At 35.0% G+C, this 27,912-nt stretch overlaps 1 protein-coding gene across 1 annotated transcript; it reads left to right on the forward strand.

Annotated features, from left to right (window-relative positions):
- The first annotated feature begins 24,577 nt into the window (after positions 1-24,577).
- Positions 24,578-26,363, forward strand: LOC145013869 (dCTP pyrophosphatase-like protein). Its single transcript, XM_078972212.1, has 2 exons — positions 24,578-24,811; positions 25,851-26,363. Exons 1-2 carry the CDS (start codon positions 24,686-24,688, stop codon positions 26,124-26,126), a joined length of 402 nt encoding a protein of 133 aa, XP_078828338.1. The 5' UTR covers positions 24,578-24,685; the 3' UTR covers positions 26,127-26,363.
- The last annotated feature ends 1,549 nt before the right edge of the window (positions 26,364-27,912 follow it).

Below are 27,912 nucleotides of genomic sequence, written 5' to 3' on the forward strand. Positions count from 1 at the left end.
GTGTATTAATGAAACATGTTTCCTTGCTTTTAGTGATCATGAAACAGCTACCCTTTTGGATTTTTAAAATCAAGATTTACATTACTACATGGAAATATGAGGCCCAACAATGATTCAGGTAGATTATGTCCCTTAATTTTATAAGCTAATTACAAAAAAATTCCATGAGCTTTCTTTATTATAATCCTTTAAAATCTAATCATGTAAAGATCATGCAAACTGGAATAGAAAAAGAGGTAACATTGATGGTTGTAACTTAACATTTTCCATCAGTAAATTCTATAGTCTTTTAAGTCAGCAAGGTTTAAGATTTTTTATTTCTACAACACGATGTTATTGTAATTGAGCAACTTGTTAAAAAACAAAAGGTTTGATGATTGTGTTTTTCATACCAATATCTATTTATATAATCAAGACCAATTGTTAAACTTATGAAAAATGATGTCTTTTAGGAGTATTGTGCCTTTAGGCCGGGTCTCACGCTAAATCTCTAATATAACCTAAAGAGACTTGAAAATATGACATAAAAATTCAATCATGTACCTTTATTATCTTAATAGTAGCCTAATTTATATTTGTATGATAGCTCAAATATTTTGAGATTTTATTTGAAGCATGTACCTTTAAAATTTTATGTCAATTGGAACTTTTACTTTAGCAATGATTGGGTTTTGATGCTTCTAGGAACTAGAACTAAATTTAAGTTCAATAAGGTATTAAATCTCTTTATAATGTTTATTTGTTGGAAGCATGCACCGTTCTGATTCGGTTTCAAAAATTAGAAACCGGCATGTTAAGATTACTTATTGATTATTTTGTCAAAAATTTTTAACAAATGGTGTGTTTCAATTACATGTGAATGGAATACAGACGAATGAGGGGAAGGACGAGACAAATTCAAACCACACTTTTAGGTAGGAAATTCTATTTTTATGCTTTATATAGAATCATATTTGCAATAGATTGATGTACATTTTTGCTACTAGAGTTTATTTATATTTTTCGATTTTGGTCACTAAAGGAATGAGTTATAATTTATCTCTTCTTTTGGAGTTTTTTAATGATTTTGTTCTTTATTCCCTAAGAAATTAACATGTTGCCCTTTATCAATTATTTTGGTTTTGTAATTCCAACCACTGCATTCAAAGCCACCATAATTAATTTGAGATAAAAGAATTAGCTTATCTTAGAAAGAAGCTGTCAACTGCAACCCGATTAGCTAACGTAATTAGGTATGTTTGTTGATAACTTTTAATTTTATATTACCTATTTCTTTTTTTTATTGAATAGGAATTCAAGATCACTCCATTGTTTGTTTGATTGCCAAATGGGTGGATTTCAATTAATTATGTCAAAATCTTCCATTACTAATGGATGATGGAAGGAATTCAGTTTCACCCTCAATTCCTTTATTAAAAGACCAAATTACCCACATTATATATAATATTAAAAGACCAATTCAACCTTATTTTCATTAGAGTGTAACACCCTACTAATACGACAAACGGTTCCAAAAAGTATGTGAACAAACAAGGTCATGGATGTGGATTTACTTGGTGAATAATGTTCAGTTTATAGCAATGTACTTTGGTGTAAATTAAAAAAATGGAAAGTTACTTGACGAAAATGTTAAAATAATGTTCATTAGTTTTTTAATATATTTCTTGATCTCAACTCATTTTTTTGCAGGAAGGCATACAAAATCAAGTGAGACAACTTTGCCACCTTTTACTACAGGACAGATAGATCTATAATTTAGTGTCTATCATGTTAATTATTATATAAAATTATTGTTTTTTTTTCATTTATTGTAATTTGGTTGCTATTTAAAGTAAACAGTTATATCATTACAGTTGTGGATGAGTCTAAATTGAATGGATTGAGTTGTATATTAAATTATTGTTAGTCAACAATGAACATATATCCAGGCAGGTTGATTATGAGAGTTGTAAGATTTCCTTGAATCGAGTTTTAGCATACACTATTGATTTGGTGTAGTAACTATTTACGCAAAAGAACTAATCGTCTTTAGAAACAAATTTTTGAAAAACCAATCGCACATGTCGCTTGGTGCAGGTAAACGGCTAGTGTGTCTATATATATATATATATATATATATATATATATATATATATATATATATATAACAAAAAGTAAACGAAAAGTCACATGTTACACATAAAAAAAATCAAATGTATTCCGAAACCATGGTCTGGAATCATACAAAGAAATTCCAGAGACTTCTCCGGAAAAATATGTTCCGGAAAATGTGGTTACTTTACCAAAAAATAAATAAATAAAATAATATAAAATTTTGTCATTTTTGTCAAAAATTTCATTTATAATGTTAGATTACTCAATTTCCCCTACTTGAATCTACATTGACGTGTTTTTAATACTGTACGTTCGTTTTAATTTCTTGGACTATTATTAAACCCTCAAGAACGGTCCCAACTGGTTCTTGGTACTTATCGGTGTGTCATCGAGAAAGAAGGAGAGGTGTGGATGCCGGCTTTCAAGGAGACATAAATTGAAGCGGTGAAATCAGTTCCTTAGCATTGGTTTGTCTTGATTCTTCCTTGTTCTTCCCCATATGTTCATTCTTCAGTTGGTTGCTATTATGAGGTTGAATTGCTATTGATTTGATAAAGCTTCTTCTTTCCACTTTCAATTCTTGTGATTTTTTGTGACCAAATTCCTGCCACATTGGGTATGTTCTTGACTATTTTTTGCTGTCAAAATTCTTCCAAAAACATTCTATTATACTCTAGGATTGATTAAACAACTCCCCCTGTATAACTGGGTCTCATATGGTTTATTTGACACCCCTAACGATCAACACAAAATTTCATCACATAATAAAAATATGGCTTTATAAAAAAAAAAAAAAAAAATTGAATCCCATATCAAAATTATACCTCCAAAACGTCGAAAGATTATTACAATCAAAATTAAAAGACATGTTTTCTCCAATCACCCTAATCCTCTTATGTTTAAAGACAATGCGTTCATTGATAATCATGACTTTCCCTTGTATCAATTTCAGACATATGATAGCCATAAGAACAACCAACCTCAACCGTTGTTCATGGTTTTTCTTCTAATCTAATTCATTATACAATGTAATCAGTTTATTTCTTGCACTGCTTCGAAAGAGTCTCAAACTAGAATGTAAATGTTTACTTTAGTGATTATCTATGAAGGTCGGCCCATTATAGACATTATTCTTTTTGCTTATTTTATTGATAACTAGCATGTATCTCAATTTACCTTGAGAATTATGTTCAACTAATTAATTCCGAACTCTACCACCATTTACATTCGAAACATCATTTCCTTTTGCATGAATACCATTCATCAGTGACATGACATGAACATCAATAGCTTCATAGTCGTTTAAAGAAGCATCAGAATATAGTTTTTGGGCTGTTACGGCATCAGGCCCAAAAGTGTCCACATCATCTACAACAAAATCATTTCCATCGTAATGTATGGCCCCATAGGCCGAATAGTACCCTCTTGAATCTGGCCTAACAGCAACAAATTTTTAAAGCCTATCACCTTATGGAAGCCCAACCGTACAGTTAACTTTATGCGGCTATACTTTATAAATTTATAGGTAAACAAAAATAAACCTAAAATATAAACTTATAATATGATTTAAATTCAAAATAAGTTTGTTAAATAAAAATACACCTAAATGTGGTGTTCAATGCCTGGTCTACAAAGACGGTAAGAAACATGCGCATGCAGCATGCTCTCTTTTTTCTTGGAAATACAAGCATTTCCCCAATTTTTATTTTTGCACGTCAAGATTGCTTCGAATTGAAGCCTCACAAAACCAAGACTAGGAATAGCATAATTATAGTTTTCTATAAGTAGTTTGATAATGAATTCTAATAATATATTAAACAATGCATAAATGTAAGAATATGGTAAATTAATGATATAAAACGAACCTAATATAATTTGTAAATAATTTTTCAAAGAGGTTGTTAAATTTAATAAAGAAAGCAAAACCCTACTTTCAAAAAATTGTCAATTATATCAAATATAGGTTTAATGTAAAATTTATAAAAACTCAATTAAAATTATTGTCAAATTAAATAAGAAAATATGCATCAAAACTTTAAACCATGTAGATGCAATTATCCCTTGCTCCCTTACAAATTTGTTGGGGTTAATGACCTAGGAGGGTAACGAACTTTGATTTAGTCCACATTTAAGTAACCATGTTTTTTCGTATGCTTTTAACCATTAAATTGTTTGACCTGTTTCAAAGTAGGGTAATATGACCGCTAATTACCGGTAATATTACCCTATTATGACAAAGTCAAACAAATTTATTGGTCAAATGTGTACGAAAATAATATAGTTACCTAAATGTGGACAAAAACCAAAGTTTCTTACTCGTTTTGGTCATATTGGGTTCTTTATACCAAAATACAGGAAGTCATAAGACACAGTAACATGGAATTTGATCATCGAGTCTTGGTGTCAGTTCTAGATTGTAGACCACTTTAAAGATTATAATCGGGGAGCAAGCTCTAACGATCAAGTTAGATCGATGTGTATAAGGAGATGGTCAAGTATTGGGCCAGCCCAGGTTAGGCCAAGCTAGTCAGGGGCTAGGATGTGTGCTTTTAAGAGGTTAGGTTGTGTGTGGTTTAGATGCTTGATAGCACAACCTAGCCTGCGACTAATTGGGCCTAAACTGGGTTGACCCAAGCCTAACCTAATTGTCCATTGACCTATATCTATAAATATAACACCTCCTCTCATACATGAACCTCCACTATATACATACACTCTTTCCACCAAGATGGCTCTCTATCCAGGAGAAACCATCTCCTCATACACATCGATCTAATATGATTGTTGGAGCCTGCTCCTAGGGCACAGTCCCTGAGACGATTCTAATGATTTTGTTCTCTGATGGCAGATAGGAATCAAGTTAGGAACCTGCTAACAACACCTACTCTAAATCTAAAACCAAGACTTGATGCCCCGATTCAAGTCACGTTATTGGGTCTTATGACTACTTGTACTTTGCATAAATAATCTTATGTTACCAAAATGCGTAACCAACTTTGGTTTTTGTCAACATTTAGGTAACCATGTTTTTTTTTTCCAGTAACTTGTTTGACTTGTTAATAATAGGGTGATATCACAAGTATTACCAACCATATTACATATTTTGAATAGGTCAAACATGTACGAAGGAAATATAATTATCAAAATGCGAACAAAAACCAAAGTTATTTTCCCTCATAGTTAATTAACACAATTTATTAAGACACAAAACCATCTATTTTTTCAATCATCAATAAAGGACCTTTTTTAACTCAAAATTATTTTTATGTTTTAACAACAAAAAATATTTATTGTTTTTTAACGTTTTGGTCATTAGGCACTTTGTGACTACAATATATTTATCATGTAGGCAGATTTTGAGAAAACTGAAGTTTAAAAGTTATCACTTTTTTTTTATTTTTTTTATTTTATTATCTAGAGATTTTCTAACATGTGTCCTAAGGGCACAAATAAGAAGCATTAATTAAACTATTAATTACAGGGAATATTGTCATAATTAAATGTGAACTTTATTAATTATAGAAAATATTATTCATAATTAATACATTTCACATTTAATTATGGTAATATTTCTCATAATTAATAGTTCTTATGTGTGCCCTTAAGCACATATTAGAAAATCTCTATTATCTTCTCACATACTTATGTAAACTTTAAACTACTATTAGTTATACAGTATCTCTTCGATTAAAGACATGTATATGAAAAAAAAAAAGGAAATCACTAAGAAATAAAATTTGTATTGATGAGTAGTCAAGAAAAGGAAACTAATTACAAAATGTGATTAAATTTTTGGATAAACTAAACAAAAGAATTTCATATGTGCTTTTGGTAGTATAGGCCTCTACTACCTTTTACACCTACTCATACTCATCCCAATGATTTCCTTGTAGTTTTCCAAGTTACCATACAAGAATTTCACATAGTCATTTAACACATTGGATAACATAACTAAGGTTTATATTATTTTTAGAAATGATAACATAGATATTCAAGTTCACCCTACATTATGTCTCTTATATTAGGCTACACCACATGATACTATCTATGTGGGTACTTTATATCTCGATCTTTAGATATATAGATCCTTACTCCTGATCCCTTGCATCGTCATCTGTTTCATCAATGATCATCTGGAATGCTCTTGCCTTAGCTTCGGCTGCACATTAGGCTTTACATCCTCCTTCTTCTTCAGGCAGTCCTTAGCAATATGACCTTCTTAATTACATCCATAACACACCTTGTTGTTGGATGTACACTCGTTGGCTTAGTGACTAGTTCTCCCACACGTGAAAAAAATCAAATCTTCGCCACATTTCCCAAATTGTTTCTTCCTACAATTCTTGCACCGCTTTGACCAAATGATACCCCCAGACCTTTTTTCGCTGGGACCGAACTGTGAAAATCTACTCTTTTATCAGACCTTGTAGATCCCTCAAACGACCTTTTCTCTCCTCCTACCTCCGCTCTCTTTAGACCCTTTTTCCCTTAATTGGGTCTCCACATTCTTGGCGGCCTTCAAAGTGGTTGCTTGTTTGATCATTGGACCAAAGTCCGCTAGCAATCCATTAGCACTTTTGTTGACCTTGGAGAGTTCAGTTGGAACCAAGTAAGGAACAAGTTTCATTTTCTTTGTAAAACTTGCAGCATATTTGTTGACGCTCATTTTTATTTTCTTCAGGTTCTGGAATTCGTTATTAATCTCTAACAGATCCTGCTTAGAGTAGTATTGCATTTTTAGTGTAACACCCATAATCAGAAAGACCAAGAAATGAATGGAAAACCCTAAGTCAAAGGGGTCAACTCGTCGAGTCCAGGGTGCAACTCAACGAGTCCGAGCGAGATCTGGGTCAAAGAATAAGTGACCAACTCGACGAGTCGGAAAGTGGACTCGGCGAGTCCAGTCTAGATTGGGAAACCCTAAGTCCAGGGCTTTGTGCACTATATAATCATCTCATTCTCTCCCTTAGGGTTCTCTATAGCCTCTCTTATCCAGAACACGAAACCCTAAGCCTCCATTTTAGCACATTCAAGCTTTCTTGCCATTTTGGGTGATTTGAAGGAAGAATGAGGAAGGGAACCTTTGGTGATTCAAGGATTGGCTTTAGATCCAGAGTTGGTGTGAATTTTCAGATCCCTTGAGGTAATAAGCTGACCCTATTGAATTTAGATCTATCTTATGGTTGAGTTTTGGGCATTTTTGAGTATGGAGGAGGTTTATTCCGAGTTTGGAGTAGATCCGAGGTTGCTACCTCAAATCTAGGCTATTAAAGATCCAAAAGGCCATAAAGTTTATGCCAATAAGTTGTTGGTGAAGCCCCTTGGTCACAAAACCTAGACATAGGGTGTTTTAAGCCCATATCTCTTTGGTTTAACGTAAAGTTTGCAAATTTACGTGAGGAATAGACTTGGGAAGAGTGGATTTATGAGTTGGAGCCCCTGCATGGCTCGAAAAGCCACTGTATGGATTAAGAACTGAAGCGACTCGGCGAGTCACATGGGTGAACTCTGCAAGTTGGATGAAGATGGGCATGGACTCGACGAGTCAGGTCGCGAAGCACTAACCCCTTCTGGTTAAGACTTAGATCAGCGAGTTGAGTGAAGACTCGGTGAGTTGGGTAGGAGGGGACTCAGAGATCGTTGAACTTGACGAGTCTTGGGTGACTCGGCGAGTTGAGTCGTATTATGGGAGTTTTGGAATTCATCGAATCGACGAGTCTTTGGGTGACTCGGCGAGTAGAGTCAGTCAAGAAGGTTGACTTGGACCAGGACTTTGACTTTGGCAAGAGTGGACTTAGACTGTTTCTAAAAGTTCAGTTTGGGACTAAGTGTTGTATGATATTGATATTGTTAGCTCGGGGAGCTAGTGGAGCATCGGTTCATAGAATTATCGGTCAGCAGTCAGAGGGTTATCAGCAAAAGTTTAGCAGTGCAGGTGAATTTCCCTTTGTGTGAATGGGTCTAAGGCCACAATGTCGACCCATGTAGTTATGAGTAGGAAGACCCGGGGGTTAGCCCTAGGCACTGTTTGCTAGTATGATATTCCGGACCAATGTCCGATGTTGGGCGGGTGCCCAAGGAATGGTTTGCATGTTAGAGTATACTTGTTGTCTATGTGATGCATGTATGTGCCTGGTAGGAAGGTGAGTGTGGGCGAGGTCCCGTATCTCACCAATAGTAGAGCATGGACGGTGTTCCATATCTCACTAGTAGTAGAGCATGGGCGACCCTGAGATAGGCATGGAGTGAGTGTGGGCGTAGCCAGTATCTCATTTACTGTAGGAGATTGTACGGAGTTCCATGACTCACTAGTGATAGGACAAGGGCGAGGCCCAAGACAGGTGAGGCCTAAGGACAAGAATGCAGTAGGGTATGTTCAGTTATGTGTTATATGTTATTTTGTACTATATGTGGTTAGCGGGCGAGGCCCAGAGACAGGCGGGGCCTAAAAGAAATAGATTTGTATCTAAGTGGGGCTCGAAGCCAGGCGGGGCCTGGAGCGGCATGGCCGTTGTAGGGGGCGGGGCCCGAAATAGCGAGCGTGGCCTAGTATATGTTGTATGTGTTTGGGCAGGGTATGTGGTAGGTTGGGGAACTCACTAAGCTTCGTGCTTACGGTTTTCAGTTTTGGTTTCAGGTACTTCCAGTAGCGGAGGGAAGAGATCGGGGTGATCGCATGACACACACCATTGATTAGTCAGCCTGGGATGTTTTACTCTGATAATGAAATATGTTTTGAAATTAATACTCTGAATTCATTTTATAACTTATGATATGTTTTTATGATTATGGATTTGATAATGATTTAAAGAAAAAAATTTGGTACGGATTTTTAGGATGTTACATTTAGTTTCACCAAAAGGTCTTCCCGAGACATCTTTCTAGCTTCTCCCTTGGGCATGGTATCAGCCAGTAAACTCCACCAGCTTCATACTCCAGTCTTCAACTATCTGACCACGAGAACGGTCTTCTGCTTGTTTCTATAGTTGTAACTTTCAAACACCATCTCTATCTTGGAGATCCTATCCATGACTTCCACTGGTGTTGGGCTTCTAGAACGACTTAGTGGTTTGGATTCCTTGAAGTCCTTCTACTTGCATCTACATCCATCATCTCCTTCATTTGGTTGGTTCCTTCTAGCCACAATGGGCTCAACTTGGCTAACAGTTCGGTTGTAATTTCCCTCCTCAGACTGTTCTTTATTCAACTCGAGTTACACAACATGTATCGTAGGTTCATCCTTATTCTGTTAAAGTAGACACCTTGTCTCTTCTATCTGACAATCCAACATCATTTGTATCATTGCTTGTACTCCTACCGTTGTGATTGGCTCAGGAGCACCTACTACCTCTAGTGCACGCTCAATTACTTTTGGCTTAAGCTGCTGGTTTCCATTAGCGTTTCCGAATCCGCTTCGAGTTCTCACCATGTGGATCTATACACCAAAAAAGTCGTTCAGTGTATAGTGATGAGACTTAAGGTAGGGAAAGATTAACTTACGATGTACTATAAATCTGTGACATCCCCATTTTCACGGATAGAAAAGACCAATTTTGTTTATACTTTATAAAAATCATAGTATCTCTTTTAATAAAAACGTTGCGGAATTTGTTCCCAGAAAAAAACATGATAATTTCATTATCAAAGCATTTCTGAAGAAATGTATTTTTATTCAATTTAAAACATTTGGGATGTCATCGTCAATACAAAAACATAAGCATAAATAGAACTTACATTCATTTACATTAGTGATCTATATCTCCTTAAACTTTCATTGTAATGTAACTTCACATCGTCACCTGTGATACAAGTAAACTGAGTGGGTCAGGTTGGGAAACCTAGTGAGTATATATGTTTTCAACCCACAATAATATAATTATTATGTTTAATCATCAAACAATTAACTCAATTACCCATCCCCATTATCTTCTTTATTCCTAAGTACCTTCCCTAAGGATTTATCATAAGGTTCATCTCCTATATCATATTTACCTCTCATCTCCTTACATCACATTTCCTTATATGTTTGTTCCTAAGGACTCTCCTAAGGATCATCGTTGTTGGGTTAAGAGCATTCTAACACTCCTAAGTGTATATGCAACCCTAAATACCTTGGATCTATGTTTTCTCTATTATACATGCAAATATGAATATTCCAAGGTATTACCCTAACTAGCATACAATCTTTTGATACTTGAATAACAAACTAGATAGAAATACATACATTGTTGATGTAGCCTAACTCCATGAAGCTCGAGAGCCTAGTGCTCCAAGTGTGACACCTCAAATGGTTCACACAACATCATCAACACTTGGAATAACCATGAGAAGAAGACACTTCATGCACAAATTGGCTAGCCCTCATATATGTATCACTAGTGCCAATTTCTTGAGCTAAAAGGGTCCTTATATTGTGTGCACATTAGGGTTACACCATTTAACCCATGACTTTACCCGTTCCTTATGCTACATGGGTTTTAACCTCCATGGAGTATCCATGAGTCACCACATGGGTGAAACCCAACATAAGGGATCATGGATCATAAGCCCACATATATAAGAATGAATGATTTACATAATCAATCCCCATATATTTAATTAGTCTCTTTTGATCACTAAATTAAGTCCAAATTAATTATTGATCAATACTAATTAAATAACATGATTTCATATTAATATATTAGAACTTATAAGATATTAATATGTCACAAATGTCCTCTTCTCACAAACGGTCTATCCAAATGTTCCAATGCCATGCAACCCAAATGGACCATGCCGAGTCGGGTTAAGTACATACCAAATATAGTTATGGACTTAGACACTAATCCATCAATCGCCTACATCACATACACAATATTGATTCAGGAATTACTCCCTCAATACGTGCCCAACAAGGGTTAGGGCATCATCGCATGAATACGTAGTTACAACATCGCCTGAACTCATAATTCATAGTAAGGGTTAGAGTATCATCGCATGAATAAGTAGTTACAACATCGCCTAAACTCGTAATTCATCACCTACAGGTTATGAGCATGCTGGTGTTTCCACGGGGTTGTCAATAATAGTCCGTGGTCACCATCTATACTCTGGTAGATGACTACATCTCCAAATTTTTGGATAAGGTTATAGTATCTTTCATCCTACATCACCGATTCATCATCCCCTATCTATCATCACTTAATTATCATCACCTATCTCTCATCATTTTATTTCATCACACATCAACTATTTTATCTGCCCATGTTTTATCCCAACATATTTGTAGATATAAAATAAATATATAGTTTAAATCATTAAAAATATGTATAAAATCATTCAATCCAGCATAGACAGCAAGTATCCAGATAATATGCACACATGACACATAATTTATATAAAATACTTCATATATATATATATATATATATATATATATATATGTGTGTGTGTGTGTGTGTGTGTGTGTGTATGTGTGTAAGATGAAAGGGGCCACACACTCAACTGGTTAGGTGGTGACTCTGTACTCGGACAACGCTTCGTTATCTCAAAACAATTTCCTTCGGACAAAACCTAGTATCATTACCACTAGAGTGTAGTCTATTATTCACCAAGACTAATTAATAGTCTAGCTATTATTACTATTATATAAGCATGACACAACACTTTTCACCGACTATATACGAACGAGGCCAGACAAGGAACACTGGTGGGCATGATCATTTTGGCATATAAGCATTTCTGAATCCAACAACCCAAACGGCCCTCCAAACCAGAACCCCCGTACCGCGAGTGGTTTAAAAGATATTATAACGGCATCATATAACCAATAATAATAGCCTAAATACTTATTATAAGTTCCTAACAACGTTACTATATTAAAACATAAGCTATACTAAAGATAGGGTAGGTATAACTCACTTACAGTAGAGGTGGCAAAAATTGACACGACACGAAACCCGACACGAAATAAACAGGTTTGGGTAAGATATTTCAACCCGTTTAAATAAATGGGTTGACACGACACGACACAAAAATTAAACGGGTAAGGTTAGGGTTGAGAATTTCAACTCGAATATGACTCGAAAATGACCCGTTTATTTATATGCAAGTTTTTTGAATTATTTAAATAAACTAGAAAGATACAAAACCAAAACCATAAGTAAAAGAAAACCTTCGAATTGAGTCGTTTTGTAATGTTGAAATGACTTAGCCGTCTAGATCAAGACTTAATTTCAGTTTTTCCATTCTCTCTCCAAACTACCCAGTCTCTTTCACCACTCTCACATCCTCCCGACCTTTTCATCCGCCTCCCCAACTCCCACTCTTTTAATTTTGTCATCTAAACATGCTATGACTTCATCTATTCTGCCTCCAAACTATTAGTTTTTCCTTTCCGCCTACCCAACTCCTACTCTTTTAACATGCTCAATCTTTTAACCTCACATGACACGACATATTTTAAAGTATAGCCCTAACCCGAAACCCGACACGAACTCGACACAAAAATAAACGGGTTGACACGACACGACACGTTAATTAAATGGGTCGGGTTAGGGTCAAGAACTTTCAACCCGTTTAGTGTTTCGACATGACACGAACCCGACACGACACGACACGATTGCCACCTCTAACTTACAGCGGGTTTCCTTGGAAACTGGGCTCTGCCGGAGCAGAGTTTCTGAGTTGGAGGCTCTTCTTTTCGGAGCTGTCAGGCGCTCCGGGGCTTTTTCCTCGTGCTAGTGGATTTCCTAGGCTTTTCGGGGGGGGGGGGGGGGGGGGTAGGGCTTAGAGAGAGGGAGAGAGAGAGAGAGTATAGAGAGAGAGAGGAATGAAGGGTTAAGGTGTGAGGAATGAAGGAGAGGGGAATTTCTATTTATAGGAGGTTGGAGGAAGGTTCACGTCGTGAATTTTTTATATTCACTTCATGAGCCAGGCTGGCTACAGCCTGGTGCTGACACGTGGCATCGCACACAGGGTGGAAATCAACCAATTTTCAAAATTTCATAACTTTCGCATACTAACTCTGTTTTCGATGTTCTTTATATCCACGCGTAGGTAAAAACAATATCTATAACTTTCATTTAAACTCTGTCAGCTAATTCTCGACCGATCTTAAATTTAATAGTAGGAGGATTTTAGGCTGTTAAATGACCGCGAAGAATTCGTAACTCCTTCACACGGACTCCGTTTTCGGCTGTCTTTTTACCATTGAGTTCCTATTATTGAGATCTTCAACTCTCATTTAGGTCGCATAGGCCAAAAAGCGCTCGAACTAAAATTCGAGTTTCGGGTCGTAGACTGCTAAACTGAAATTTCGAAAAATCATAACTTCCTCATACGAAGTCAGATTTGGGAGTTATTTTTATGGATGCTCTCAGTTTAACATATTATACGACTTTCATTTAGATTACTAAGGCTAAAATTCACTCTATCATAAACTCACTATTTACGTCTCCCCGGTGTCGTGCCGGTTCCGTCGCGAAACTTTGACGGGTCATAACTTCTTCGTTATAACTCGGATTTTGGCGCTCTTTATATATACGGAACCCTTGATGCATATTCTACAACTTGGTTAATATTATTTATTCTAAATAATCTTTTTTCGAAAAGTCGTTTTCAACCCCTATTATCTCTAAATCCACGCGTAGGTAAAAACAATATCTATAACTTTCATTTAAACTCTGTCAGCTAATTCTCGACCGATCTTAAATTTAATAGTAGGAGGATTTTAGGCTGTTAAATGACCGCGAAGAATTCGTAACTCCTTCACACGGACTCCGTTTTCGGCTGTCTTTTTACCATTGAGTTCCTATTATTGAGATCTTCAACTCTCATTTAGGTCGCATAGGCCAAAAAGCGCTCGAACTAAAATTCGAGTTTCGGGTCGTAAACTGCTAAACTGAAATTTCGAAAAATCATAACTTCCTCATACGAAGTCAGATTTGGGAGTTATTTTTATGGATGCTCTCAGTTTAACATATTATACGACTTTCATTTAGATTACTAAGGCTAAAATTCACTCTATCATAAACTCACTATTTACGTCTCCCCGGTGTCGTGCCGGTTCCGTCACGAAACTTTGACGGGTCATAACTTCTTCGTTATAACTCGGATTTTGGCGCTCTTTATATATACGGAACCCTTGATGCATATTCTACAACTTGGTTAATATTATTTATTCTAAATAATCTTTTTTCGAAAAGTCGTTTTCAACCCCTATTATCTCTAAATTGACTAGCCCGGATCTACGGGCGTTACAAAATCTCCTTATCACTCTGAAAAGTTACATGCCAGTTCTAATATTGTAATTAAACGTTTAGAAATTTGAACATATAAAGTTTCTAGATCCGGTCAGCAATAGACCATAGATTCAATCAAATAATAGCATCACAAGGCATATATGGCATTTTATAACTATACATAACTCATTTAGAACATAAAAGCAATTTAGGAATCTTCCATAAATAAGCTAGTGCTCGTGTCTATTCAGGCATACTTTGTAACATCCCCCTCTGGCACGTATCACAATATTATCCGCTTTGGGCCACTCGGCACGAGGACTTCCCAGGGGGTCACCCATCCCGGTACTACTCCTGCCCGAGCACGCTTAACTACAGAGTTCTTATGGGATCTGTTGCCCCCACGGCTTTAAAACGCGTTGTGACAAGGACGGTATCCACACCCCTTATAAGTAGATGTTTCGTTCTCCTTCCAAGCCGATGTAGGATCAGGTGCAACCCACCTAGTCTCCCCTTAAAATTCTTTAAAAGCATTACTAGAATCATATTTATAAAAACTGTATCATAAGTCATAAAATAAATTCTCGAGTATTAATTCAAAACATAGTATCATTATCAGAGTCAAACATTCCCAGGCTAACTGACTATGGTGTGTGCACTGCAATCTCCCCGAGCTCCTCTTTTGAAAACTGAGTACCTGAAACCAAAACTGAAAACCGTAAGCACGAAGCTTAGTGAGCTCCCCCAATCTAACACATACCATACAACAACATATAAAGCACATACTAGGCCTTGCCCACTGCATCGGACCAATGTCCGGACTAACTGGGGCCTTGCCCCCTACATCGGACCGAAGTCCGGAAACTGACTGGGACCTTGTCCCCTGCATCGGACCGAAGTCCGGACTAACTAGGGCCTTGCCCCCTGCATCGGACCGAAGTCCAGAAACTGACTGGGACCTTGTCCCCTGCATCGGACCGAAGTCCGGGCTAACTGGGGCCTTGCCCCCTGCATCGGACCGAAGTCCGGAAACTGACTGGGACCTTGTCCCCTGCATCGGACCGAAGTCCGGGCTAACTGACTGAACATAGCATAGCATAACATATCAACTAGCATGAACACATATACTGCATACTACATCGGGCCGTAGCCCGGAACACATAACACATAACACATAAAACATAACACATAAATCCTGTCTGAGCCACGAAGGCATCAAACATACTAACTACTGCATCGAACCGAAGTCCGGAAACTACTGCTAACTGAACGGGCCGGCATTGTGGCCTTAGACCCGTCCCTACTGGAAGGAAACTCACCTGAGACTGCTGAACTGATGCTGCTAATCCTCTTGACTGCTACTTGACCTCTGACTCCGAACTGCTGCTCCACTAACTCTTTGAGCTTCAAAAGCCAATAAAACACTTAGTCCAACTGACCTCCAAAGGTCACTAGGTCAACTCTGGTCAAGGTCAAAATCCTAGTCAATGTCAACCTTCCAGGTCAACCCTACTCGCCGAGTTTACCTACTGACTCGCCGAGTTCCTACGCTCAGGGTCTTTCTTATTCGCGACTCGACTCGCCGAGTCAGTCTATGATTCGCCGAGTCCAACTAGTTCCAAGTCCTGTCCTGTCCAACTCGCTGAGTCACCACCCGACTCACTGATTCGAGTCTCAACTCGAAGGATTTAGGGTTTCGCGATCTGACTCGCCGAGTCCAAGAACAGACTCGCCGAGTCCTAGACAATCTTCAACCAACTCGTCGAGTTGTTCATCCAACTCGCCGAGGCCATGCCTAACTTCATCCGACTCGACGAGCTACTCATCCTACTCGTCGAGTTCCTCCTCATCTTCAAGCTACTCGCCGAGTCCACTCGAAGGACTCGCCGAGTCTATCCAGTCCTCAATCCATGCAGTGGCTTTTCGAGCCAAACAGAACTTCCAACTCATAGATCCATACTAGGGTTTATGGCAACCATGCTTCTTCAACATACCAAGGGCTGATACTTTAGGGGATTCAAGACCAAAACCAACATGGATCTGAGGTAGCAACCTCAGATCTGAACCTCCAACTCGAATTGGTTACATAACAAACCAACAATAACCAAAACTCACACATAAGAATAGATCTAGATGCAAAGGGAGTCCAAGCAACAGCTTATTACCTCCAATTGTTCTGAAATGACTCCACAATCCCAGATCTATAGTCCCTTCTTGCACCTCCAAGGTCTTTCTTCCTCCTCCAAGCTTTAGTGCATTCTTCAAGGCAAGATCTAGCTCAAAAACGGATATGGCGGCTAGGGTTTGGTGTTCTGGGGTAGAGAGGCAGTAAAGGAACCTTAGGAAGGAGAATGAGACGCTTATATACGCTCCAAGTCCCGGATTTAGGGTTTTCCTCGATCAGAACCAACTCGTCGAGTCTCCTTGGCCGACTCGCCGAGTCGGTCGCTTACACCACGACCCGGATCCCGCTCGGACTGGCCGAGTCCCTCCATGGACTCGCCGAGTCTCCCCTTAAAATTGAGGTCTTCTTTCTTTTCTTGACTTTCCAAACTTTGGGGTGTTACATACTTCCTAAATATAGTAGACACTCATCTCACAATCATCGCTTACCATTCTAAGTTTAAGTCTATAAATCCTAAAAATCCCTAGCTCGCTTAAACTAATGCTTTGATACCAACTATGACATCCCCAATTTCAAAGCCAGAAAAGACCGATTTGTTTATGCGCTATTTAAAAATCTGAGTATTATTTTGAAGAATAATATTGCGGAATTTGTTCCCAAAATATGATAAAGATATTATCAAATCATTTCCAAAGAAATGTATTTTAATTATATTAAAAATGTTGGGATATCATCGTCAACACAATACATAAGCATAAACGGAAATAACATATGCCTTACAAACATCTATTATTCATAAATATCTCATCTGATCATCACACTTGTGCTCTTGTGCCACTACCTGTAATACAAGAAACTGAGTGGGTCAGACTTGGTAGCCCAGTGACCGCGTAAGGTTTTGAACCCACAATAATTAAATGATTTACTTTCATCAATTCATTCAACCCGATTACCCATTCCTAGTATTCTCATTTTCTGTCCCTAAAGCATCTAGTTCAAAGGACCTATCCTGAGGATTATCTTCGGGATAGACAATAATGCTTAGGGGATTCCTTAGTAATATATGTCACTAAGGCAACCGTGTGTGTGTGGGGGGGGGGGGTGTTAGTACACCTGGTGAACATTTAGTTCAAAAACACCTACAGGTTACGAGCCTGCCAGCATTCCACTGGACTGTCTAGAATAGTGTGTGGTCATCATCTATACTCTTCTAGACAATTGCATCATCTTTAAAGTCAAGGCCTCTCATCATCTATTTCATATTTCATCTCTCATAATCTATATCATCATTCATCTACTCATCTTTACCCAATATATTTATAGGTATCGAAAAAATACATATACAATTTAAATCAAGTAAAACATGTATAAATTGTTCATTTAGCATAGATATCAGGAACACGAATAATAGGCACATATAGTATATAACTATCTTAAATACTTCGTATCTATGTGTAAGATGAAAGTAATTATGCACTCATTTTTTGAAGTGATGACTCGAAACGTGGACAATGCTTCACTTCTAGCAACTGTCTTCTCCTTTGACGTAACCTAGTATCATTATCAGTAAGTCTTAGTCTAATATTTCCTACGACTGATTATTAGTCTATATTTATTATTAATTCAAAGTCTACTAATCTATAACCGATAAAGGACAACCAGGTAAGATCATATCGAATGTAGGGTCTGTTTGGTATATATAGTGTACTGTTTGAAAAGTTCACTTTAAACACCTTACTAAATATGGTCTTGTCATCATCCCCGTAAGTAGATCAATCAATATAACTACTTTGAATCACTGATAAATCTTGTTTATAGGTCCATAATAACAATAGGAACTTAAACATAATTTACACTTAAAGCATAGTAGGCGTAGCTCAACCAACAGGGTTTCCAACAAAAACTTAGAACTCTATGGTCAAAACTTGATCGTTGAATCTTTCTTCTATAAAGATTATTATAGTGTTTCAGCGCCCACCTTACTATACTAAAACTACAGAAAGAGAAATCGAATCATGAGGTTCCGACATGCTCGGGGATAACAAAAGAAAGACTCTTAAATAAAGAGAATTGTGCAAGAAATATGAGAGCCTATAACCTCATATTTATAGTAATTGAATTTTCAAAAACCACTATTTAAAGTTACTTAAATGACGAAACATGCATTTATAATACTATTTTAAATAGATTTAACAATATTTGTACTAAACTAATGTTGAAAGTATTCAATATTAGTCTTATAAAGACCGCATCGTCTATACTTTTCTAATGATATATATATATATATATATATATACACACACACACACACACACACATATATATATATATATATATATATATATATATATGTGTGTGTGTGTGTGATTTATACTTTATTTTAATACGCAAATATGTTATTATAAATTATAATGTGCTCATACGAACTCCGTTCTTGATGTTTTGCATATCGATAGATTCCTATTTATGAGGACATCAACTTTTATTTAGACTCCATCGGTTAATTCTCATTCTATCTTATATATATATATATATATATATATATATATATATATATATATATATATATATATATATATCGAATTCCCCTCTCTCGAAGAGTAGGGACCAAGTTTCATCCATGTCTTTTATATACTAGCTCAGGTTTTTTATGTTCTTTATAACCACATGTTGCTACCGATGTGACACCCTCGAACCGGACGGCGGAAACGTCTGAGGGCTTGCGTGTTTAACAATTGAATACCATTACAATGACTATACATGAAACAAACACATACGTCACCAACATTACATAGTACAACTTACATAGCTCACATCAAGTACATTGAACAAATATTACATAATTAAAACGTATGTCGTTTGCAAGTCATAAAGCATGAAATCCTAATACGCTTGACAATTATCTTCTGCTTATCTGTTACCTAAGAATACAAGTTATTTGAAAATGGGTCAACATCTGTATTGTTGGTGAGTTCATAAGCATGTTTGATATAAAAATGATTTGTATCGTTATATAACCCAGAAAATCCGATATTTTCTGAAAAAAAATATGTTTACAACATGATGTGATGATTCAATATATGTAAATGTATACGTGGTTTCAAAACACGTCTGATTGTGTGAATTTCTCAAAAGTGGTCATTTTATTGTATTTGATGAGTTAAAATAAATGATATAAATTTCCCAGAAAATCCGATATTTTCCAATTCAAAATAGTAGTATGTTTTTGTATTATCGCATAACCACATTAAATAGCCACCATGTATGAAGCTAATTTCCCATGATTGATAAAATTGTAATGTATCTCTATATGAGACGTTATAACCATGCATGATAATGACTATTTCTTCTATCTTGGCATTTTTACAAATGTCGGTTTTGATTAAGATTTTGTCACCCTAGATTGGTCGAGTCTAACTGTAGTGAACAACTCAGGTGTGGGGGAGTCACGCCCGTATAGATCTATACACAAACTCTTGCTCTCCCTCCAGGAGACTCTGGTTACAACTTACAGACTAGACCGACACTTATTGGTGTCGACTGATATTTTCTCACTAAGTCCCCAAATATTACCCCATGAATTTGAATGAAATTGATTACAACCATTTTGATGTTCACATAGTATAGAGTAAAGCCTAACAAACACGAAAAAGAACATTGTGGCCCACTAATCATGTGTGTCATTTATAGGCTGTCGAGTATGCTTATGGAGACGTTAGCCCATCAAGCATATGATTGATATTGACCATACTAGTAATGCAAATGGGCCACTAAGGCCCAATAGCATGTAAAAGCCATTGAGGGTCCCGTAGGCATGTAATTGGGTCACCGGAAGCCCAATAAACATGTTTTGATTATATTGGGCCTAATAATCGTGAAATTGGACCACAAAGGCCCGATGGACACAATGAGTAGCATTAGGCCCAATCATTGTATCATTTCTTCGTTATTCGATGTGTTTGTAATATAGAATTCGTTTTACGCTTAGTATTTATTTTCACTAGTAAAACACTTGTCGTTGGATTGTAACGACACTTTGGTTATATATATATATATATATATATATATATATATATATATATATATATATATATATATATATATATATATATATCCATGTATTATAAACTTAATATCTTTGGACCAATTGTTTTAATATTAATATATTTGACCTCAGAATATTTATTTGACTATTTTAGCCCGTTTTTCATATAAAGTTACATTTTTAGCCATTTCTTAATAAAAATGACATTTTTAGTCCCTTTTGATGAAAAATAACATTTTTGGTCCTTAAATTACTTTTCTGGCTTTTTCGACCAAAACATAATTTATATTACAATATATTATTTGATAACAACCCTTATTTATAAACACTTTACGCTTTTGGCCTAAATTTCGTAAGTTTTACATTTTTTATCAAAATTCCAAAAACTTTGCATCTTAGTCCAACTCTTGTAATAAAGATCATTTTCAGCCCCTGAAATTGTTTGTTTGTGTTTTTGACTCATACTTTAAGTTAATTTACAGTTTCAACCCCAAAACTATTCATTTTTACAATTTTGGGCCCAAAAACTCGTGAGACCCAAATGTAAGCCCGATAAGCTATAATTTATATTTTTGCCCCCTTAAGAAGTGTTATTTTCGTAAAAGTCAGATTTTTATGTAAATAATACTATTTTATCCTTATAAAACTTAAAATATCATATTTTACCCAAATCTTTGTTATTTTTGCAAAAATAACACTTATAAAGATTTTTGGCTTTGTTTTCACTTCTTAAACATAAAGACTCTTAGATCTTTGAAGTATGTTGTCTTATTATGTTTTTCATTATGAATATTTCACACTTTGGCTATATATCTCGTGATATAGCATGTATTAACATAATTATTAACATAATTTTTCACAACATAAATCAAAGAAACCACTTATAACATGCAAACACACATAGATCAACACATAACACTTGTATTCTCCCCCCAAAAACAAGTAAAAACCAAAAACAATGGGGGTATGAACTCACCTTTCTTAGTAGTTCTCGGTTTTGAAGAAGAAATGGAAGAAGTTGATGTGATTCTCGGGCCTAGCAAGCTTCTTAAGAGGTCTTTGGCTTAGAAGGGTTCTAAGAAGCAAGATCACAAATTTACATGAGTTAATAGGAGATTTTTGAAGTAATCAAGAAGCTAAGCCATGGATCTAAGCAACAACTTACCAAGGATTGGTGATATTAGTGAAGAATCTTCTTGGAACACTTGTAACGGGTCATAACTTTCTTTGTAATAAGTCGGATTTCAATGTTCCTCATATCTCCAGAATCCTTGTTAGATATATACTATAATTTCTGTTAAGATTATTTGTCCTAAAATAATCTTCTATCAAAAAGTTATTTTTAACGTTTGTTATCTCTAAATTGACTAGCCTGAATCTACAGGTGTTAAATGGATCGTTTTTGTAAAATAACACACCTTACGCTCTTCCCTCACTTTTTCTAAAGTGACCCATTCATAATCATCAGTTTCATATTCTCTGACTATCCATTTAATATCAATAGTCTTTAACCAAGTTATAATGCCATCCATATTGCAAATTTGGCACAAAAATCTACAGTAATAAAATTAAAAATCCAAAAATATAACCCATGAATCAAATGGTTGGTTGTGCCCATCCTTTTGTCAACCACATGAAAAAACCTTAAAATTTATAAATTGGAAATAAAATTTCAACATTAGAAACTAAAAAAATCATAACAAATATTGCTAATTGGGTTGTAAACGTGAGATATTCTTTATGTGCATAAATATACATTTGATATATAAAGAAAATCATAAAAATCCAACACATTTTTTAAAATAGATTTGAAAGGTCTATAATTTATGGCTCTATATACACATATTTGAGACCACCATCCCCAAGTATCTGCATGTAAATTTAAGATTTTGGTTATAGATCAAATGGAGATGAAGGTACCCGATTTGTCTTCCGATCGAGATCTCTATTCATCAAAATGAGTCCACCACCTACCTGCCACCAGAGAATATGAAGATGACAGTGGTGGAAGCAAGGCCAGTCCATTGTTTTACCATGCCGTGGGCAAAGATGTTTACTTATGCCCCCTTTTTTTTTATACCAATTCTATATAAATTTAAGTTTGTAAGAAACATTATTTGAAAATGTTTTGAGTCATAGTAATCTATAGATATGATTAATGGAAATTACATTTGGTATATTTTAAGATTGCTTTTATAGTTCTAAGCCTAAAACCAATCCCAACACTTCCCTGGATCTCCATATGATGATTCCGATTCTTAATTTTCATAACAAATTACGTGTATGAAGGATGAAAATCCTAAAACGCCTATGTAATCAAAGTTTCACTCACAAAGGTAAGGAAATATAAAAGAATCATGATCTATCACTGTAACATACTTTTGGAGGGGTTGCTCCAGTCAAAATTTTATTGACTTTAAACCAAATGGCCAAACCAGTTGTCTTGCAATTCTGTCATATTCACATACTCAAGTTTAGTAATTAAAGTAAACAGGAAAAAAGATTGAATATGTTATATTTGTTGAATATGCCATTGAAATAAAATCAATGAAAAAAAGTTGATGTTTAATTTTGACATTGAACACTAAGACGACAATGGTAAGACATTTTGTAAAATCTATGATATGGCAAAGGTAGATAAGATCATTTTGTGTTTCCATCAACATAATTGTTACTTAAGAGTAAATCTCTATTCATTCGGTCAGTGGCATGATACAAACATTTATAAGAAATATGAATTACTTGAAACTAAGGAGTGAAATGCTGGATACATAGCATCAGGCGAGGATATTTAAAACTTAATTTATACCGAAAGGCTAAAAGCAAAACCCAAAGAAAATAATTTTGGTTGCTTTGCACCCAATGAAATCTTCAATCGAGGCTAATCGGCATGAAGAATCATAAAAAGATCTAGAACCAAAACATGAAGAAAAAGAGAAAGAGTAAGCTAAAAGAATATATTTTTTGCTAACAGGTCGTCGTCTATGAGAGATCGACCGGGTGTGGTGGTGGTCGGATCTGGAAAAGAATTAGAGAAAGATCGAGGACAAATGTGTGAGTTTTTATGCACTTCTTCCTATACAACTAGATCTTATACCCCATTTCCATGTCTCACCGTCTCCTCGTTTTCTGCCCTATCTCTTCGTTTTCTGTTGTTAAGAGTATAGGCGTGAGATTTTTATCCTATTAAAATGTTTAATTGCCGCCTTCACTTCACAATAGTTCTGCTTTAGTTTGACGCTTCCCTTAATCCCTTTTATTGGACTTTTATATTTTATATAAAGTTTGACCCAAATGAAATGAGATACACCCATAAAGGCCATAACAGTTTTAAATTTTACTGCCCTCATTTAGTTGATGCCCTGGGCTGTGGCCCATCTCGCCCAGCCCTTGGGTCGGCCCTAGGTGGAAGTGGTGTTTAGGTTCATGATATGAGTCCACAACCTACCTGTCATCATAAATAAGAATGACAAATTGATATTCAAAATCAAATAGGGCTTAGCGGTGACGACATCAGCATCAACATCGACTTCTTCTCCAGCAAAGGAAACCCCAAACCTCCCTTCAATCTTTGTCTTTGGTGTCGTAGAAGAAGGATAGGTGATAAAGAGGGTGGTCGGAGTTAGTTGTGAAGAGGGAGGAGCCATTGCTAGTGCATGGAGGCACATGATGGATAGGTCTTGGTGGTGGAGTAAGGGAGAAGTGATTGACTGCCATGTTTTGGGGTTCTCTTTATTAGTGAGTACCTTAATTGAGAGTTAAAAGTAGTAACAACCTCAAGGACCTCCAGTGCAAGATTTGAAAATCATAATGGTTATTAGTTATACATAACAATTTATGTTTTAGATGATTGTACTGTACAACAATATAAAACATAATTTATTGTGTATGGCTAAAAAGTGTTGTGTCAGCCTTTTTAAAAGTTAGATGTATAGTGCATATTGGAGCAAAACATAGGGACCAAATCTATAATTTACTCATAAAAATATAGGTGGTTTTAGCGAATATCCGAATAGTTGAAGGATGTTGTTTGTAAATGCATGAATTAAATACTTGTCGGTGTCTATTCCATTAACAAGAAAGTAAGGGTAAACTTAGATATATAATCTCTATTTATAAAGAGGCTTTTTCTGTTTAGGGTTACTCATTTCTTCCGATTTCTTCTTATTTTCTGTAACGTCTTACTGATTTCAGCCATAGATGACGGGCGTTTCGGAAGGAGATGATATTGTGACGCTGAAACTATTGAAGCAGAAAATGCATGATTTTGCTCAAGAACGAGATTGGGAGCGATATCATAGCCCAAGAAATCTGCTATTGGCTCTGGTAATTTACACCTCACTTCTCCTTGTTTTCTTTCGTCTTCGTTTTCAGTCTGTTTATGTTCTTTTAATTTATGAATCGCATATGTTCGTTCTCCGGCGGCTGTGCTTTGAACTGTATGGTTTTCTTACGATCATACTTTGGAAAGTTTGTGATTTTCTGACGATTGAACAGATTCTGAAACGGTGATCATAATTCTTATAATTAGATCTATTGTCGATCAACAAATTTTATGCGAGTTTTCTGTTTACTTAGTTGCTGAGTTCTGGTATTTAATTTTTTTTTTTTTTTTTTTAACTACAAGAAGATCGATTTTTCATTTCGTTATTTCGCTTAATTTTCACATATTATAATGAACATTTGTTTCTTATTTTTCTTAATATCATTAGAAAATTAGAAGATAATTGAAAAAGATAATCTAACCTTGTTTATTTATTATTATACATGGATTTCTCTTTATCTTCTTGATTTGGTCCATAAGATTTGTATATTTATTTATATTTTATAGTAAATATTTCCACATTCAACCACGTTTTATTAGTTGCCCCCAATTATTATTGATAGAGAATCTTCCGTTTTCCATGTTTCTTTATTTTTTAAATATCCAATGAACAACATATAATATGTTGTTTGAAATATTTAAATAATTTTTTTTTGCAAAATATTAATAAAATTATATGGATCGTATATAATATATTTTTCACCCGTATACAACAAGTAATTTATATATGTACCCAATAAAATAAATGGAAATGGAAGTAAGTGGTATTTTTAAGTTTTGACAATAGAAATCCAAATTCTGTCTGCCTAGAAGATGGGATGGCCACATAAAAGTGTCGGTGGTTGGACACATCACTATGACAACTAAGTGAATGACTTTTGCAATATTATAATATCAAAAGAAAAAACATATTCCAATTTCTTTAGAATTATGATTCGTTTCTTATATTAAAAAAAGTAAAATAAAATAAAGGTAAAGGTAAAGGGTTTTATAGAAGGGTAAAGTGGTAATAATTGATTTGATTATATAATATGAATATAGGTGGGAGAAGTGGGGGAGTTGTCAGAGATATTTCAATGGAAAGGGGAAGTGGCGAAGGGATTGGGAGACTGGAAAGAAGAAGAGAAGGTTCATTTAGGGGAGGAGCTGTCTGACGTGTTGCTTTATCTGGTCAGGCTTTCTGACATATGCGGCGTCGATTTAGGTCAGGCTGCCCTCCGTAAGATCCGTCTTAATGCAATCAAGTACCCTCCTCCGCCTCCTGTTGTCTCTGTTTCCCAACCCAATGCCGATCATCATGCTTCATCTCTTCAGTAAACTTTACTATATATTTTTAAGTTTATGCTCTCTCTCTCTCTCTCTCTCTCTCTCTCTCTCTCTCTCTCTCTCTCTCTCTCTGAACAATAGTTTTTTATTTCTTTTTTTCAAAAAATAGGATCAATTTGTTGTGGATATGTGTTTTCTTTTGTCAGGGACGTATTGTATTTGGGCCAAGCATAAGACATGGATTGCATCAACCCATTTTCATAACCAGCCTCAGAATTTTTTTTTTAATTATTATTATTATTATTATTATTATGGATTGTGCTATAAGTATCATTTTAATTAATTTTACCCCCTTTAAAATCAATCTAATCAATTTTTTATATTTGATTTAACATAATTTTTTCTTTATTTTTATTATTATTATTATTTATCGAAATTGACATGACTTTTTCGTGTAACTCTGACATATCCATAAACTTACATGTATAATTTCCAACCATACAAAATATATCATCTAACTTAGACTATGCTTATCAATAAAAGGTTACAACCAAATTAAAATAATAGTTTTTTTTTCTTATCTATCTATACACTCAATACTAACAACCAATCTTAATTTTTTTTTGACATTTATCCACAACCAAAAAAAAATTATGTCCTAAATTTTAAATTTTATATATATATATATATATATATATATATATATATATATATATATATATATATATATATATATATATAGGTTCATTTGAAACCATTCTAATTTTGTGAGATCGTGAGATCAAATCTAAAAATAATTTTAAAATGCAAAATAAATGGAAAAATCTAAAAATTCTTTTTTTAAATATTATTTTCGGAAAGGAGAGTGATGGTTGGGGTTGGTGTCGATGTTTCAGAAAGGAGAGTGATGGTTAGGGTCGGTTCCGTTGGTGTGATATATAACTAGTTGGGAAGACAATGTTCTTCTCATAACAAAAGTCACTATCACCCTCCATCTCCTTCTTCTTCTTCACCTTGGTTTGTAGTCCCCCTCCCTCCTCTCGGACCATATTGTTGTTGTCCCGCTCTTCTCCAACCAATCGCTTTTCTGGCAGAATCTATTTCGTGATTTAGGGTTTTATACTAAAAGGTTTAGAGAAGAAAATGGTGAGGGAGGTATAGAATTAAATGTTACGGAGGTGGGTTGGATTTTATTTTGCCTTTTCTCTTTTTTAATAAATACAGATAATTTATAAATAAATTAAAAATAAAACAATAAGAGCAATACAGTCATTTTATGTCCTACAAAGGATGAACCGTGCAAACTTAAACCAACGAGGGATGAAGTGTGTAACATTTAACCAAACGAGGGACGATCCGAGTTAATTTTTGAAAATAAGGATCGAACGTGTCATTTGACCCCTGCACAGAGGATGGTTCGTGTAATTTACTCTAAACACTATGTTGATTTAATTTATTATTATTGTTACTAGGTGTAAGATCAATGTATTATATGGGTTAATTAAAAAATTTTAATATAAATGTCTAAATATTTAAAAACTTTGGATTTATAAGAAAATAAGAAAAATATTAAATTATTAAAATTGATTTTTTTTATCTTTTGAATTTAAATAAATAAACAAATAAACTAATGAACTTTAATTTGATTATTTTGAAATAAAAATATAAGGTTGTTAATGAAATTGATAATCATTTATTACTATATTTATTGTAATTATTATATTAAAGTATTATATGAAATTTATTAAAATAGAAAAACTAATAAAATGATATGTGGAAAACAAATTAATTCAAAATAACCACAAAACGACATGACAAATTGAATGAAAGTGTTATA

This window comes from Lactuca saligna, chromosome 9 (genome assembly GCF_052625555.1).
Source record: "Lactuca saligna cultivar CGN05327 chromosome 9, ASM5262555v1, whole genome shotgun sequence".
Lineage (NCBI taxonomy): Eukaryota > Viridiplantae > Streptophyta > Magnoliopsida > Asterales > Asteraceae > Lactuca > Lactuca saligna.